Below are 13,080 nucleotides of genomic sequence, written 5' to 3'. Positions count from 1 at the left end.
GTCATATTAATTAATTTACTAAATAAGAATTTTGCTATTTATAAATCTATACGATAGTAAATTTTAATTTCTTAAGCGCACGCGCGATCGTTCAAACTGGTGCCAACTAGTTGGAGAAGAAACAAGGCACCATTGGACTATAGGCCTCTTTTGAATTTAAAGATGAATTAAGATGATTTATGAATAATAGTAAAATGTATTATGAATAGTAATGAGATGAGTTGAAATGAATTGTAAATCTAAATTGGGCCGTCCAACCGTTAGCAATGCACTTTGTATGCTCAATTGAAAAACTTGGTCTCCCTCAACTTCGAATATAGTTTGGTTTATGTTTAGACGTTGTTTTGAGTTTGTGATGGTTTTATTATATTGTAACTTTTTATAAGTTGGTTGTTATTATAATCACGATTTTTCTCAATCACATATGAGATTTTTTTAATGAAGTGTCGGGGGCTGCCCTCCTTTTGGGGAAAAAAATAAAAAAAAGTCTATACGAAAGTAATAGCTTTCATATAGCAACGTGTCGTGTTGTGTCTCAATAAATTGTCTTTAAATATATTAATTGCATAACAAATTAAATAAATAAGAGCCACACAAAAGCACACCAATGAGATATGCCGTTAACCACTGCACATGGTTTTTAACCCCACAATCGCTGCCTGTACAGCTACAATTCTTACCTACAACTTGGCTGTTTTTAGTTGGATTGAAATGCCGCTGTGGTTGTTGATTGGTGGTAAGTAGCCTAGGGTTCTCTTTTGCATCCATGCAAGTGGTAGACTACTAAATTTCGTAAATTACGTGGATTAATATAAATTTATTTTTATGAAAAATATTTTTCATTTACATCGTAGATAACATTTAAGATTAGATAAATATTTTAGTAACAAAGAGATTTTATATAAATAAATTTATAAATTAATCTAATTTAATGTAGTATATTAAATTATTAATATATTTTTATTATAAAATATAAATAATATATTATATAAAATCATGTAAACAATGAATTACATTTTTATATAAAATAAAAGTGATAAACTAATTAACAAAATGGTACGTGGCTTGTTTGGAGAATATGACGAGATGGGGATTTTATGAATATTAAGATAATTTAAGTTGAGTATTTTTTAAATTTTAAAAAATGAAAGAAAAAAATTAAATAAAAAATATTATAAAAGTAAAATATTGTAATAATATAGTTTTATAATATTATTTTTATTTAGAAATTTAAAAATGTTGGAATTGTTTTTTATTTTTTATTTAAAATTTTTAAAAAAATTATAATAATTAATTTTAAAAAATTGTAATAATTAATTTAAAATTTTTGTATTTAAATTATATTTAAAAATAAAATAGAAATAAATAAAATGAGATCAATGAAAAATAATTTCATCTCCCCCCAAACCTGCCTAGTCATTGTGAAGTTCCTTTATTAACGTCAAAATAGTACAGTCTCGTGGGCTCACGCTCATCAGCCTTGTTGCTTCAAGTAGGTTTAGGAAAGGAAGTTGCCTGGAAAGCGTTCCCCAGTGAGCAGAAATAAGCTCCTCGACTCTCCCCATTTTTAAAGCTAGAGAGAGGGATATTAAGCTGTTTTTGGGTTTTGGGTGATAATTAATGGCTGCAATGTTGAAGATGGTGGTTTTTGCTCTGTTTATCATCTCGGTGAGCCTCGGAGGGAAATGGGTCGGAGCCCAAGTGCACCATGTGGTCGGAGACGACCGTGGCTGGGATCCTGCTTCCGACTTATCATCCTGGTCCTCCGGTAAAACCTTCAGGGTCGGAGACAAAATCTGTAAGCCCCTTTCTCTCCCTCTGCCTCTCTCTCTCTCTCTCTCTCTCTCTCTCTCGCCACTTCTAAAATTAACTAAATACTATGTTGGGTGATCGGGCAAATGGAGACTGGAAACGAAAGAGAGAGCAGAAAGAAAATTATAAACTCTCTTTTCTTCGATTTTCTTTTCTTCTAACGAACTTTTTTTTTTTCTCGTCAACCAAACACGGGAAAAGTAGCTTAGATTTTAGTGTAATTATTATTGGTATTTCTTTCTCCTTGAATGGACGGTTGTGGATGGGTTAGGGTTCACGTACTCGTCAGCAAAGGAAAGCATCGCTGAAGTGAAGAGCAAGGAAGAATACGAGGCGTGCGATGTAAGCAACCCTATCAAGATGTACACGGACGGCTTGGAGAGCATTTCGCTGGACGGAGAAGGGGTCCGCTACTTCGCGAGCAGCAAGGCCGAGAGTTGCAGGAATGGTCTTAAGTTACACGTGGAGGTGCTGCCTCAGGGCGGACCTGAAAATATCCCAAAAGTGGCCGCATCAAAGGGCACAGTTGGAGCTGTAGCTGATGGGCCCACAACTCCATCTGGGACAGCCCATCTTATGGGGAGCCTTATCCTCTTAGCCGTTGGATTTCTTTGCTATGTTGTAGGTGTTTGATGGGATTTTGTATGTTTTTTTTTTTTATTATTTCGGGATTTTGTATGTTGTAATTCTAAATTTGGGACAACTATGGAGGTGCTACCTATTCTCGGTTTGGGATCTTGCTATTTAAGGATTATTAATTGAACCGTGCTACGTGCATGAACAGTTGCAAAAAATAGCTCCCCCCCTTTTGTTTCGTGCTACTTTTGTTTATCGTTTATGTTATAATTTTATAAAAAAAATTTGAGAACTATGGTCCTAAAGAAATTTTATATAAAGAATAATGATAGATTTACAATTATTTTATAATTTATTTTTAAATAATTAATAAAATCATCTCAATCCATTAAAAATAAATTTTAATATTACAAAACTAGTATTTTATGTAGTTGTAAAAATAAAATAGTTATACGGTTATCATTTTTTTTATAGGAATAAACTTAAAAATTTATGTAATTTTATATCAATTTATAAATTTATTTTTATCATTTACTTTTTATAGTTAAAATATTTCTCAAAAATTTATGCCTTTTGGAGCTCTTGCATGTGTTTTTAACGTCATGAATTTGATAAATGATTAAGGTTTTGTTTAGATATAATAAGTGTTTCGTTTTATTTTATTATTATAATATTTTTAAATTTTTACATAAAATATAAAAAATAATTTATTTTTAAAATTATAAAATAATGATAATATTTAAAAGATAATATTTTATCCAGCTTAACTCAATTCATAATTCACTATTTAAATAATACCTAAATGTTATAAAAAAAAAACTACTCTTCCGTGGCTCTTATTGATATTTTGTATTTTTATTTTTTTTATTTAGTGATAAAGAAAAAATATTTTTAATAATATTATGAATTTTTTAAAACATATTTAAAAGTATTGAAAAAAAGTATGTAAAAAATTAAGAAAAACAAAAAACGCAAAATATACAGGTGGGAGCTCCAACAGTAGCTCCAGCGGTGGCTGTACCTATCAAATAAACCATTTTCTCCCCTGGTTAGTTAGAAACTGTGACCCCAAAAGGCGTGAGCTCTCTTTTGTCAGCTGGGTATGGTACAAAGTACATAGGTAATATCCGTGCACCCATTTTTCTTTCCTATATATATTGGATCCCATAAAGGAAAGTGTACGTTAAATTAAGTTTAGAAAGTGAATTAAGACGAGATAAGTTAATAGTTAAAAATTAAATAAAATATTATTATTTTTTTAAAATTAAAAAAAATTAAATTATTTATTATATTTTATATAAAAATTTATAAAAATTATAATTATAAAATAAAATAAATTAACTCTCAATCCAAACCGAACCTAAGAGTTCCAGCTTTATATTGATCTGTTCCAAACGAAAAGCAAGATGTACTGGGATCCTATCATCTCTCTCTCAAAACAACCAACATAGTTAGATCCCTTCGTCCTTTGTATCTTAGAAATTTTCCTCAGGATGTCTGCAAAAGCCTTCTTGTCCTGCACCACAAGCACAAACAATCAATGAGAACACATCCCTCCAATCTACGGTGGCTGAGCATGATTAAAGAAAGCGTGATGTCAATCAAAACTACTACTTCAATGTTACTCTGAAAAATATACAATAATGTAACAAAAAAATAAAAAGTAAATAAATTTGATTTTGAAACAAAATTTATGAACCAGTGTTCATGATAAAATGACCATTTGCATCAAAATGTTGGGCATTGCACATAGATTCATACACGTATGCAATATGTATGGCCACCAATTGTGTTGAACACAGGAAAAGAAAGCTCTTAAAAATACACTACATATAGCAAAATTAATACTATTAAATAAAAAGAGCAGCGACTTGTGCGTTAAATTTCCAACAGCAACAACTTCAAACACCTGTTCTTCCAAATAAAGAGGCAACCAAGTTTTGCTGGGCTGATTATAAAACCCAAGACACGTTTTAACCAGATATGATCCAAAGCCAGGGATATTACCCAGACCGGGAAAGGGGCTAGCTACCACTTTTACTTAAGACTCTGATATTATAGCATACCTCCGGGGATCTCAGTCTAGCCTTAAAATTAGCAACAAGATCCTGTGTTGTCACTGGTGTCTTTTGCATTAAAACTGCCCTGATTTCTTCTTCTGTGACAGGCCCAGTAGATGATGTTGGCCCAGTTTTCGTTGGCGGTGTACCTTTTGAAGGCCCACTGCTTTTAGAAGCAGGCACAGCTTCTTCTTTTGAAGCAGGTTTTAACTCCTGATTCAGAAAACACAAGTAAAAATTAAAATGAAAAAAAATACTAAAACGTTACCATTATCAGGGCGCACTAAAAGACCATAGAGATTAGAGGATATATTGTTCATATAGAATACAAACTAAAATAAATCATAGTCGTACATTTTCTGTCTTCACCTTCTTTGGAGGTGCACCATTAGATGCTTTAGCGTCATCGCCACTCAGTTTTCTCTTTGCTATTGCAGATTTTGAGGTAGATGGGATTCCCCGAGCAGGACCAGAAGGCACAGATTTTATGGGACTGTTTTCAGCAGGTTCCTCTTTAGGGGCATCCTTCTTTGGAGCCAGCACAGGAGAAAAGCCAATCTCATCATCCATCTGGACAAACCAATACAAAAGCTCCATCAGTGGAAAGGAAAACAGTGCAAGCAATTTTTTTTTTTTTAAAAAAAAAAAATTGAAACTTATGCACTTAGAGAAAAGTACAGGCATTTTTTTTTTTTTTTGGGATCAGTAAAGCAGGCAGTTTAAATAAAGTTCTCTGTCACAACCAGTTATACTTTGCAGAACAAGTAGAACATGTTCTTGGTTTCCTTTTTTCTTGTACTTATGATGTTACCGTAGAAAGTACTAGAATAAAGCATCACAATAAACTTACATCCTCCTCCTCCGAATCATCCTCTGCATCCGAATCATTAAGCCCACCAGCTCGCCCAAGCAGCTTCTTCAACTCTTTTCCAGATTTGCTCAGTCCACCCTCTTCGTTATCTTCATCCTCATCGTCTTCATCCTGCAAGAACATGTAAATAATTAGGGTTGACACTGCAACCTCAGCAATCGTGCTACTCTAGCACCAGAAACACTACATTAAAGTAGTTAAAACAGCATTTGTAAGAAATTAAGCATATCTAGCAAGACTTCAATAAAAATAGAAACCATGCGGAAGTAAGAATGTACAGCAGCATCAGAGGCACCAATTAGACGAGGAACGGTACGATAGGCCAGATACCATATTCAAAATGCAACATAATGATAGGCTTCTTAACTTTTTAATTTCAGCTGAGTTCTAATTGAGTTGTAAGTCTCAAAAATCAATTATCAAAATTAACCACCAACAAATTTATAATGAAATACAAAGAGTCTTATAATTTTTGAAAAGTATAACTGCATTCAAAAGATATATCAGAAAAAGAGTTTACATGTATTGCATTGCATTCAGTGAAGAAGACCAATATATCAGAAAATAATATCAGAAAGAGATGCATCCTTATTTGCAGCGAAAACACCCATTAATAAAACAAACAGCACTAATATCAGAAAATAATTTAGAAAGAGATGCATCCTTAGTTCAAGATTTAGACTTCGTTAAGTTAGTGATCTTTCAAAAACTCATCTTTATTTAATTGTCTTTACATTACCTGCTTCTCAGAAACTCATCTTTCAAAAATTTGCTCTTCCCTTTGTATTGTACAAATTCAAGGCCACCGACATGCATATAGCTAAGCTCAGAAATTGAGAAGCATATCAGTTGCATTATGTAAGTCAGCTTCAGGCCCAGAAAACGTCTACTGAAGTACATCTTCATTAATAATAATTTTCCAGCAGGGTTGTCCCAAGTTTTCCTGTAACAGAAATCATGCAGACAAACCTGCTTAATTTCTGGAGGAGCAGGAACTTCAGGGGCTAATTCTTCCCTTTCCTCGGGATCATTTCCAACAGCTTCGTCGTCATCAGTGAAAATTTCTTCATGCTCCCAATCATCACCTAGCACATTAGATAGGGAATAGATGTACCATAAGTGCAGGTATTACTAATGGTGGAAGTCATCACGTGTTTTCAATTACAGCTATGACAGGAAACATTCTTAACACAATAAACAATTACTTAACATAGACATTAAGTTAATAAAAAAACTTGTGACCCATATTCCCCCAACATAAAACCCATATTTTAATGCTATTCCATTATTCCACATTAAAATTGAATTTACAGGGGCTAGAAATATGATAAAATTGGTGCGGTACAAAAAAGCAACCAACTAAAGACGTGCAATTTCTTCAAGGATAAAAGCAAGACAATATAAATAATCTCAATCATATGAAAGTGAAAATACATTCAACAGGTCACTGAATCATTACTAAAAAAGATAATCCACAAGATTCTTTTCTTCTATTATTGAAGAAATCTTCTGCTCAGCTCTCTATCAACAGTCACATATTTTTCTTTAATTTTGATAAGAAATAAATATATATATATATAAACTGAATATATAGGATGTGTGCAATATCCTTTAAAGAAACTACAAACATTAAAATCCAAAACAGAATCAAATCCCACCCAAAGAAGACCCCAGGAACATGGACTTCAGAGGGTTTCCACTAAGCTTTTATGTCATTAAAAAGTGCAGTTACTTATCAAAAGGGAAAAAAAAAAACTGCAGTTACTCATCTCTCACCAAATCGTCCGCGTAATGCAAAGAGGAACCACCTTAAGTCAAAGTTACGACATTCTTTTGATCCTTCCTCACAGTCCTAGGCATCACCTACTGCACCCAAATAGAGATAATGTGACCGTAACTCTACAGCCACAATAAAATGTAGAAGGACCCTAACTCTCACCATCTCTTATCTTGCACATGCAGGACCCATCTACAGCTATCTCACTCCGCTTAAAGTTGTTGACAGTCAAGACTTTTGCCCAATGCAATTGTGCAACTGAGACATGCTACTTTCCATTGTACAATAACACTAGAAAATCTAGGGTCATATCTTGAAATTATTTTTTTTGATCGGTAGGTCATATCTTGAAATTATAGAGAGCAACAGATGCTAAGAAATCAAATGACTTCAAGAAAAACGATGCATAAGAGAGAGATATTTCAAGGAAGTGACACATATAAATACCCTAAGCACCTTTTAATTAAGTTACCCTTTTCTTCAAGAGGAAAAAAGATCCTAACATCTCCACTAATTTCTTTCATTGTTTCCTGGAGAGCAGGACCAACCTGATCAGAAAGGTATCTTTTGGTTTTTTGGTATGAAATTACATCACCCGGTGTCAGCACAGAAAATTGGCAAGAAATTTTTTTTTTAATCTATGTTTAAAAGGAAATGCAGGTTACAGTAAGGGGACATGCTCACCCTTCTCAATATCATCATCATCCAAATCCAGATCACCACCCCTTGGACCTTAATCATCATCATCGCCACCTCTTTTGTTGAGTTCCAATCTATTCTTCCTTGCTGCCTCGTCTTCTTCATCCTCCTCCCCTTTACCAGAAACATTACCTTCCTCATCCTCGCCAGATGTCTTTTTACATCCCCTCCCACCAACCACACCACTATCCTTTTCATCAACCCTCTCCACTCCCCCAAATGCAGCAGGTCCATTATTCGCAGCCTTCATCATCCATCTTTCATATCCATCTGCAGTCTTTTTCTGGTTATTCATCTTTTCTTCTGCTTCGTCCAGTGTAAGTTGCTTCTATTGTGTAACTTTGTTGAAGTTGTACCTAAAGATTGAACAAGTCAAACAACCATTACAAAAATAAAAAAGAGCTAAAAAGAAAATTCACATTCAAATACCAACTTTTAAACAAATATGGAACATGATGCTCTATGGTGAAGGGATTTAAGTATGCATCACAATGAATATCATCAAAACAACTTTTTTATAGAATAACAAAATAAAATAAAAGTAAAAAAAAAAAAATCTTTTTAACGACCCCCCAAAAAAAGGTTAAAAAATAAAAACAATTATCTTCATTTAGATATGACATTTTGCATATAATAGGTTAGTGCATACCAAGAACCAGCAGGAATAGCAACAAACTCCTTCCCTTGCATCATTAATAGATAGTAAGCAACAGATTGCACCTTCAAGCTGACCTTGATACTGAAATTTCCCTGTTTCATCCTCCAATAACCATGGTTTGTTCTTGTATTTCTCCTATGTGATCCAATAACAAACTAATATGAATAAATAAGCGAGAAGCCAATGAGAGGTGAGATATAGGATATTGGTCTGACTTTTAAATAAAATAAAGGAATAATTGCTTTGCCATCAAGGTATGGATGTTCATTTGATCCATGTGTTGCTCCATCTTAGATTTTACCATATCATGTAGCAAGAGAGATTTTTTTTTTTTTTTGATCGATAAACAAAATTTTATTGAGCATGAAATCGAGGGAGAAATTGCAATTTGTTAAGAGCATATTTCTCCTTCAACTCTAACATAATGCTTTTTTTTTTTTTTTATTGGCACCAAGTGTCCAGGAATAGCGTCCCGACTAATCCTGGGGGTGCACAGGCCCTCGGTAAGGAGTTTCCAGCAAGTGCACCTCGGGTAATTCAAGGGAAAAATCTCTCAGCTCAATGGCCCCTAGAGATTTTTTTGCACCCAAAGGGATTTGAATGTTAGACCTGGGGAGGAGCATACCCTCAAACCCAAGGCCTTTACCACTTGAGCTAACCCCTAGGTTCCTAGCCATTTAACTTGTCTTTAAAAAGTAAATCCATCTTATTAAAGCGGATGGAATTAAATTAGCATTTCTCTGATTTCAATCATTCCCAGTGTTTTTATCTAGCTCACATAATGCTGTCCCCTGAAGAGAAGCCTCAGCTGTAAGCTTAGCTCTTTATCATACCTTTTTGCTCCTTACATTCAAGTCTATCTTAAACCTATAAGACAGTCTCTAGGTAGGTTAAAGTATACTCTCCTTTTAGATAAAGATATTTTAAATGGTTTAACTCACTCAAAGACCGAAATTTTTGGACCACACAAAAATCCGCATCATTTTAAAAAAACTAAAACAAAACCAGCTTTATAAAGGAATGAAAAAATCATGTATGTGGTTTTAACTTCTACAGTATAAAAAGAAAAATAAACTAGACCAAGCACAACTACAGCAGCAACATAAAGTTACCATATAATTATTACAATTCTATGAAATCCAACTCCCAATAGAACAAATGTGAAGGGAGAAACAAGCAAAAACTACATAATTGGTAAGGATGAACTCAATACCCGCAAGGCGTCGGTTAATTGCCGTCCTTGCAGCCCTTCTTTATGAAGAGACCATTTATTCTCAGCAGTTTTCTTCTTTGAAAAGTTTGGCAAGCCGGTCACAAATCTACCAATAAAGTAATTCTTGTCGCTGCTAGAACTCACTCGAACAATGTATTCCTATATGTAATGCATAAAAGAGCACATAAGCGCTCGGCTTGCAACAAGAACACACTCTAGCCTGGGAAGTACTCAAAATAATAAAATAACAAAATTGGAAACACCGCCAATATATGCTGATCTGAATCTAGCTATATTAAACACAAAAAAACTTATCAATTATAGCTAAATTAAACACTAAAAACTTATCAGGTCCAAATATAACATGAATCTCTCAACCTATTGAGCAGTCCTTACACCAACCTCTTCATAAACAAAGAACAAGAGCTTGGAGAAACATGCCACCAAGTAAAAGTTAATTATGTATACATTTGAAGCACTCACAAGGCAAAAGTTCCTCAGTAGTCACTAGCATCAAAATTCATAACTCTGTTCTGTTCCAGAGAACAAAATTGAATTATAATTTACTCGTACAGATTATGAACTTGCTTTTCCAGCAGAAACAAATTAAGTTGAGCATTATAATAAATATAGCATATACACTGTAACAGGTCTCATAGCTCTTAATGAAAGTGGGCTAATAGATTGGCATGTGTGACTTAGCTAGTGGGCTGGTCTTTTATTAGTCATGGGCCCGTCAATTTAGCCCAGTTGTTGTAAGCAGTTAAGCAAGTGTATAAATAGTATGAAGTCTTGTAAGCAATTCATTCTTAAGATTGATAATGAAATTAGTTAGAATGGAGGTTTTGGCTTCCTAGAAAAGTAGAAAAGCCAGTCTACACTCTTGAGTTCTTGTCTTGATTCTACATTCCTTTGTTCATTCTTTTCATTGTTTTTCCTCCATTTTCAGTTAAACCAAACAAGATATGTTTGGTTCTTGACATTTAGTAAGAGTGTGAATCTCTGAAACTGACGGAATGTTCAAGTTTTTCACTAACAAATCAGAGACAAGCAAGAATTTCATCTACAAATAGACAACAAGAAGATAATCAAATAAGGGTATTTGCAGAAACACCTCTACAATTAATCAAAATTCAAAAAAAATGTGGAAAAACTGATAAAGAATTAGGGAGGAATTTGGAGAACAACAAAGAGAGTTGCAGAGTATTGAAGATGATACTTTTGCACTAAAAGAGAAAAAAAAAATTAACAATAAGAAGATAAACTTCTGCACAAATAAAGGCTGCAATCAACGTGGATATGAACAACGCACAAGAGCGTGGAAAGCAAGAACTTCCCAAAGAATCAAGTGCAATAGTTGAAGCTCTTACAGTGGAAAAAGATGTAATCTTTTTTTTTTTTTTTATAAGTAAGGATAAAATTTTATTGAAAGAAATAGGCATAGCCCAAGTGGCATGGAAAACAAAGAGAGAATAGTACAAGGAAAAGTAGCAGTTGAAGTTACAACTTACTTCTATAGAAAGTGGTAAGGAAATTTCACAAATTTCTTGTATTAACACTTTCAAGAATAAACACATTACCTATAAACAAGAACAAACATATGTTGCGGGTTCATGACGCACACAACAAAAAAGCCTATTAACGGGTGTGTGTTCGTGCGTGGGTTGGGGGGGGAGGCAGAGAGACTGAACTCGAATCAAGTGAGTGAGGGTGGCACCACAGTCGTAGCACTTGCCATGGTTCTCGGCCATGGTTTTGCCACAGGTCAAGCAGAGAGTCATGTGCTTGCAATTGCTTCCGTACAAGTCCGCGGTCGATCCACATCCACTACACGACGGCTTCAATAGCAAATCGGACGACATGTTCCTCCCCTCCCCCTTCAAAATGACGACAATATATTAATCTTCCAGGGTAACAAACAGAAATTCACGGAACGTCACAAACTACGAAGGCAAGGGTTTCAAAAAGAAGAGCGTGAATGAATGAACAAACGGTCAACAACATAGCATGCGATATTTTAGCCACGAAATTTAATTACCTTCGGAATTATTTTTTTATTTTTTGACATCATTTACTGAGAATTCAACTAGTGATAATATTTAAAAAAAAAAAAACTAGTGATAGAGTTTTGCTACTAAATCTCCTCTCCAATCCACCTTCCATATTTTTTTATAAAAAAAATAATAAAAATTAAAAAAATATATAAAATATAGAATGTGAGAAGGTTGTGAAGATTTATTGATATAATATAGAGGAAAATGAAAGTTGAAACCATATGCTCACACGAAACCGATTCACATTTTTGAAGAATAACACAGTAACTCCTTTTTTTAAGTTCGGAGCAATAGTACTCGTATGGATGCAATAATACACTGGGGTGTTTTTCAATGCTCTGAATTAATCTATAAATAGTAATATTTTATAAATCATAGTGAGATATATTTGAATATAAATAGATTGAGATATGTTTTTGAATATTTGAAGTAGGTTGAGAATAGTTTAAACTTTTTATAGGAAGTTTAAAAAGTAGTAAATCTCATCAATGATCGGTTTGAGATAAATTTGATCTTGACATCTAAACATATCCTATCCTCCTTACACAATTTATGTTTGCGATAGGTCTAGGCGGCACAAGCAACCCTACCTGCCAACAGGGGAAACAAGAGGCGAGGAATTGGTTGGGCCCGAGCCCACCCCTCTGCACCTCGCCCTTAAGCCCAGCCCAAAACATATATATTAAAAAAATATCATCAAAGCAACATTGTTTTGGTAACAATTTTTTTTAGAAAAAAAAAAAACAAATGTCGAAATTGCGTCATTTTGGAGTTAAGTTAACCATAAATCCCCACCCCACCCCACCCCTGTGCAGACTCTCTTCTCTTCCCCCTACCCCTCTCTCTCTTTTCTCTATGGCTCTCTACACCACTATCCTCTATCCCTCTCGCAATCGTCATCATTTGCTACTCATCCTCCACTTCAACTCATCCTCTTCTCTAAATCCGCGAGTTTGTTTTTTAGTAGTTTAGGTTTTTCTTTTTGTTTCCGATCCTAATCATTGTATGCATATGGCATTGTGGATTTTATTTGTATTTTGTTTATTATTGTGGATTTTTTGTGCGGTTTTATATTTTGTTGTGTTTTTTCTTTTGTTTGATTTTTTTTTTTTACATTCCTGTCGTGAGATCGTGGGCAGTGGACTGAGGGATCCACCCCCAAGATTGATGGATTCTATGGGTTAAACCCCCACCCCCCAATGCGGGAGCAGGATGTGGGAATGGGACAATCCGACCCCGTAGGGTGGGTGCGAGTAGCACCCTTAGTTTGCAAGTGGGTCAAGTAGTGGCCCCCACTACCCAACCCTAGTGGTCCTTGTTCTAGTTGCTACTAGGTGGACGAATGCTGGCTAGCAGGAGC

General features: G+C 34.4%; 1 protein-coding gene and 1 pseudogene across 1 annotated transcript; one reads left to right on the top strand and one right to left on the bottom strand.

Moving 5' to 3' along the window:
• Window positions 1-1,453: 1,453 nt before the first annotated feature.
• Window positions 1,454-2,606, top strand: LOC108996273 (umecyanin-like). Its single transcript, XM_018972065.2, has 2 exons — window positions 1,454-1,798; window positions 2,084-2,606. Exons 1-2 carry the CDS (start codon window positions 1,621-1,623, stop codon window positions 2,443-2,445), a joined length of 540 nt encoding a protein of 179 aa, XP_018827610.1. The 5' UTR covers window positions 1,454-1,620; the 3' UTR covers window positions 2,446-2,606.
• A 1,141-nt stretch (window positions 2,607-3,747) lies between these two features.
• LOC108996267 lies at window positions 3,748-11,641 on the bottom strand (annotated as a pseudogene).
• Between the last annotated feature and the right edge of the window lie 1,439 nt (window positions 11,642-13,080).

The sequence above is a fragment of the Juglans regia genome, chromosome 4 (assembly GCF_001411555.2).
Source record: "Juglans regia cultivar Chandler chromosome 4, Walnut 2.0, whole genome shotgun sequence".
In the NCBI taxonomy this organism is placed as follows: domain Eukaryota; kingdom Viridiplantae; phylum Streptophyta; class Magnoliopsida; order Fagales; family Juglandaceae; genus Juglans; species Juglans regia.
The sequence above is the reverse complement of the archived record's forward strand: the minus strand, read 5'-3'. Positions and strand labels throughout refer to the sequence as shown.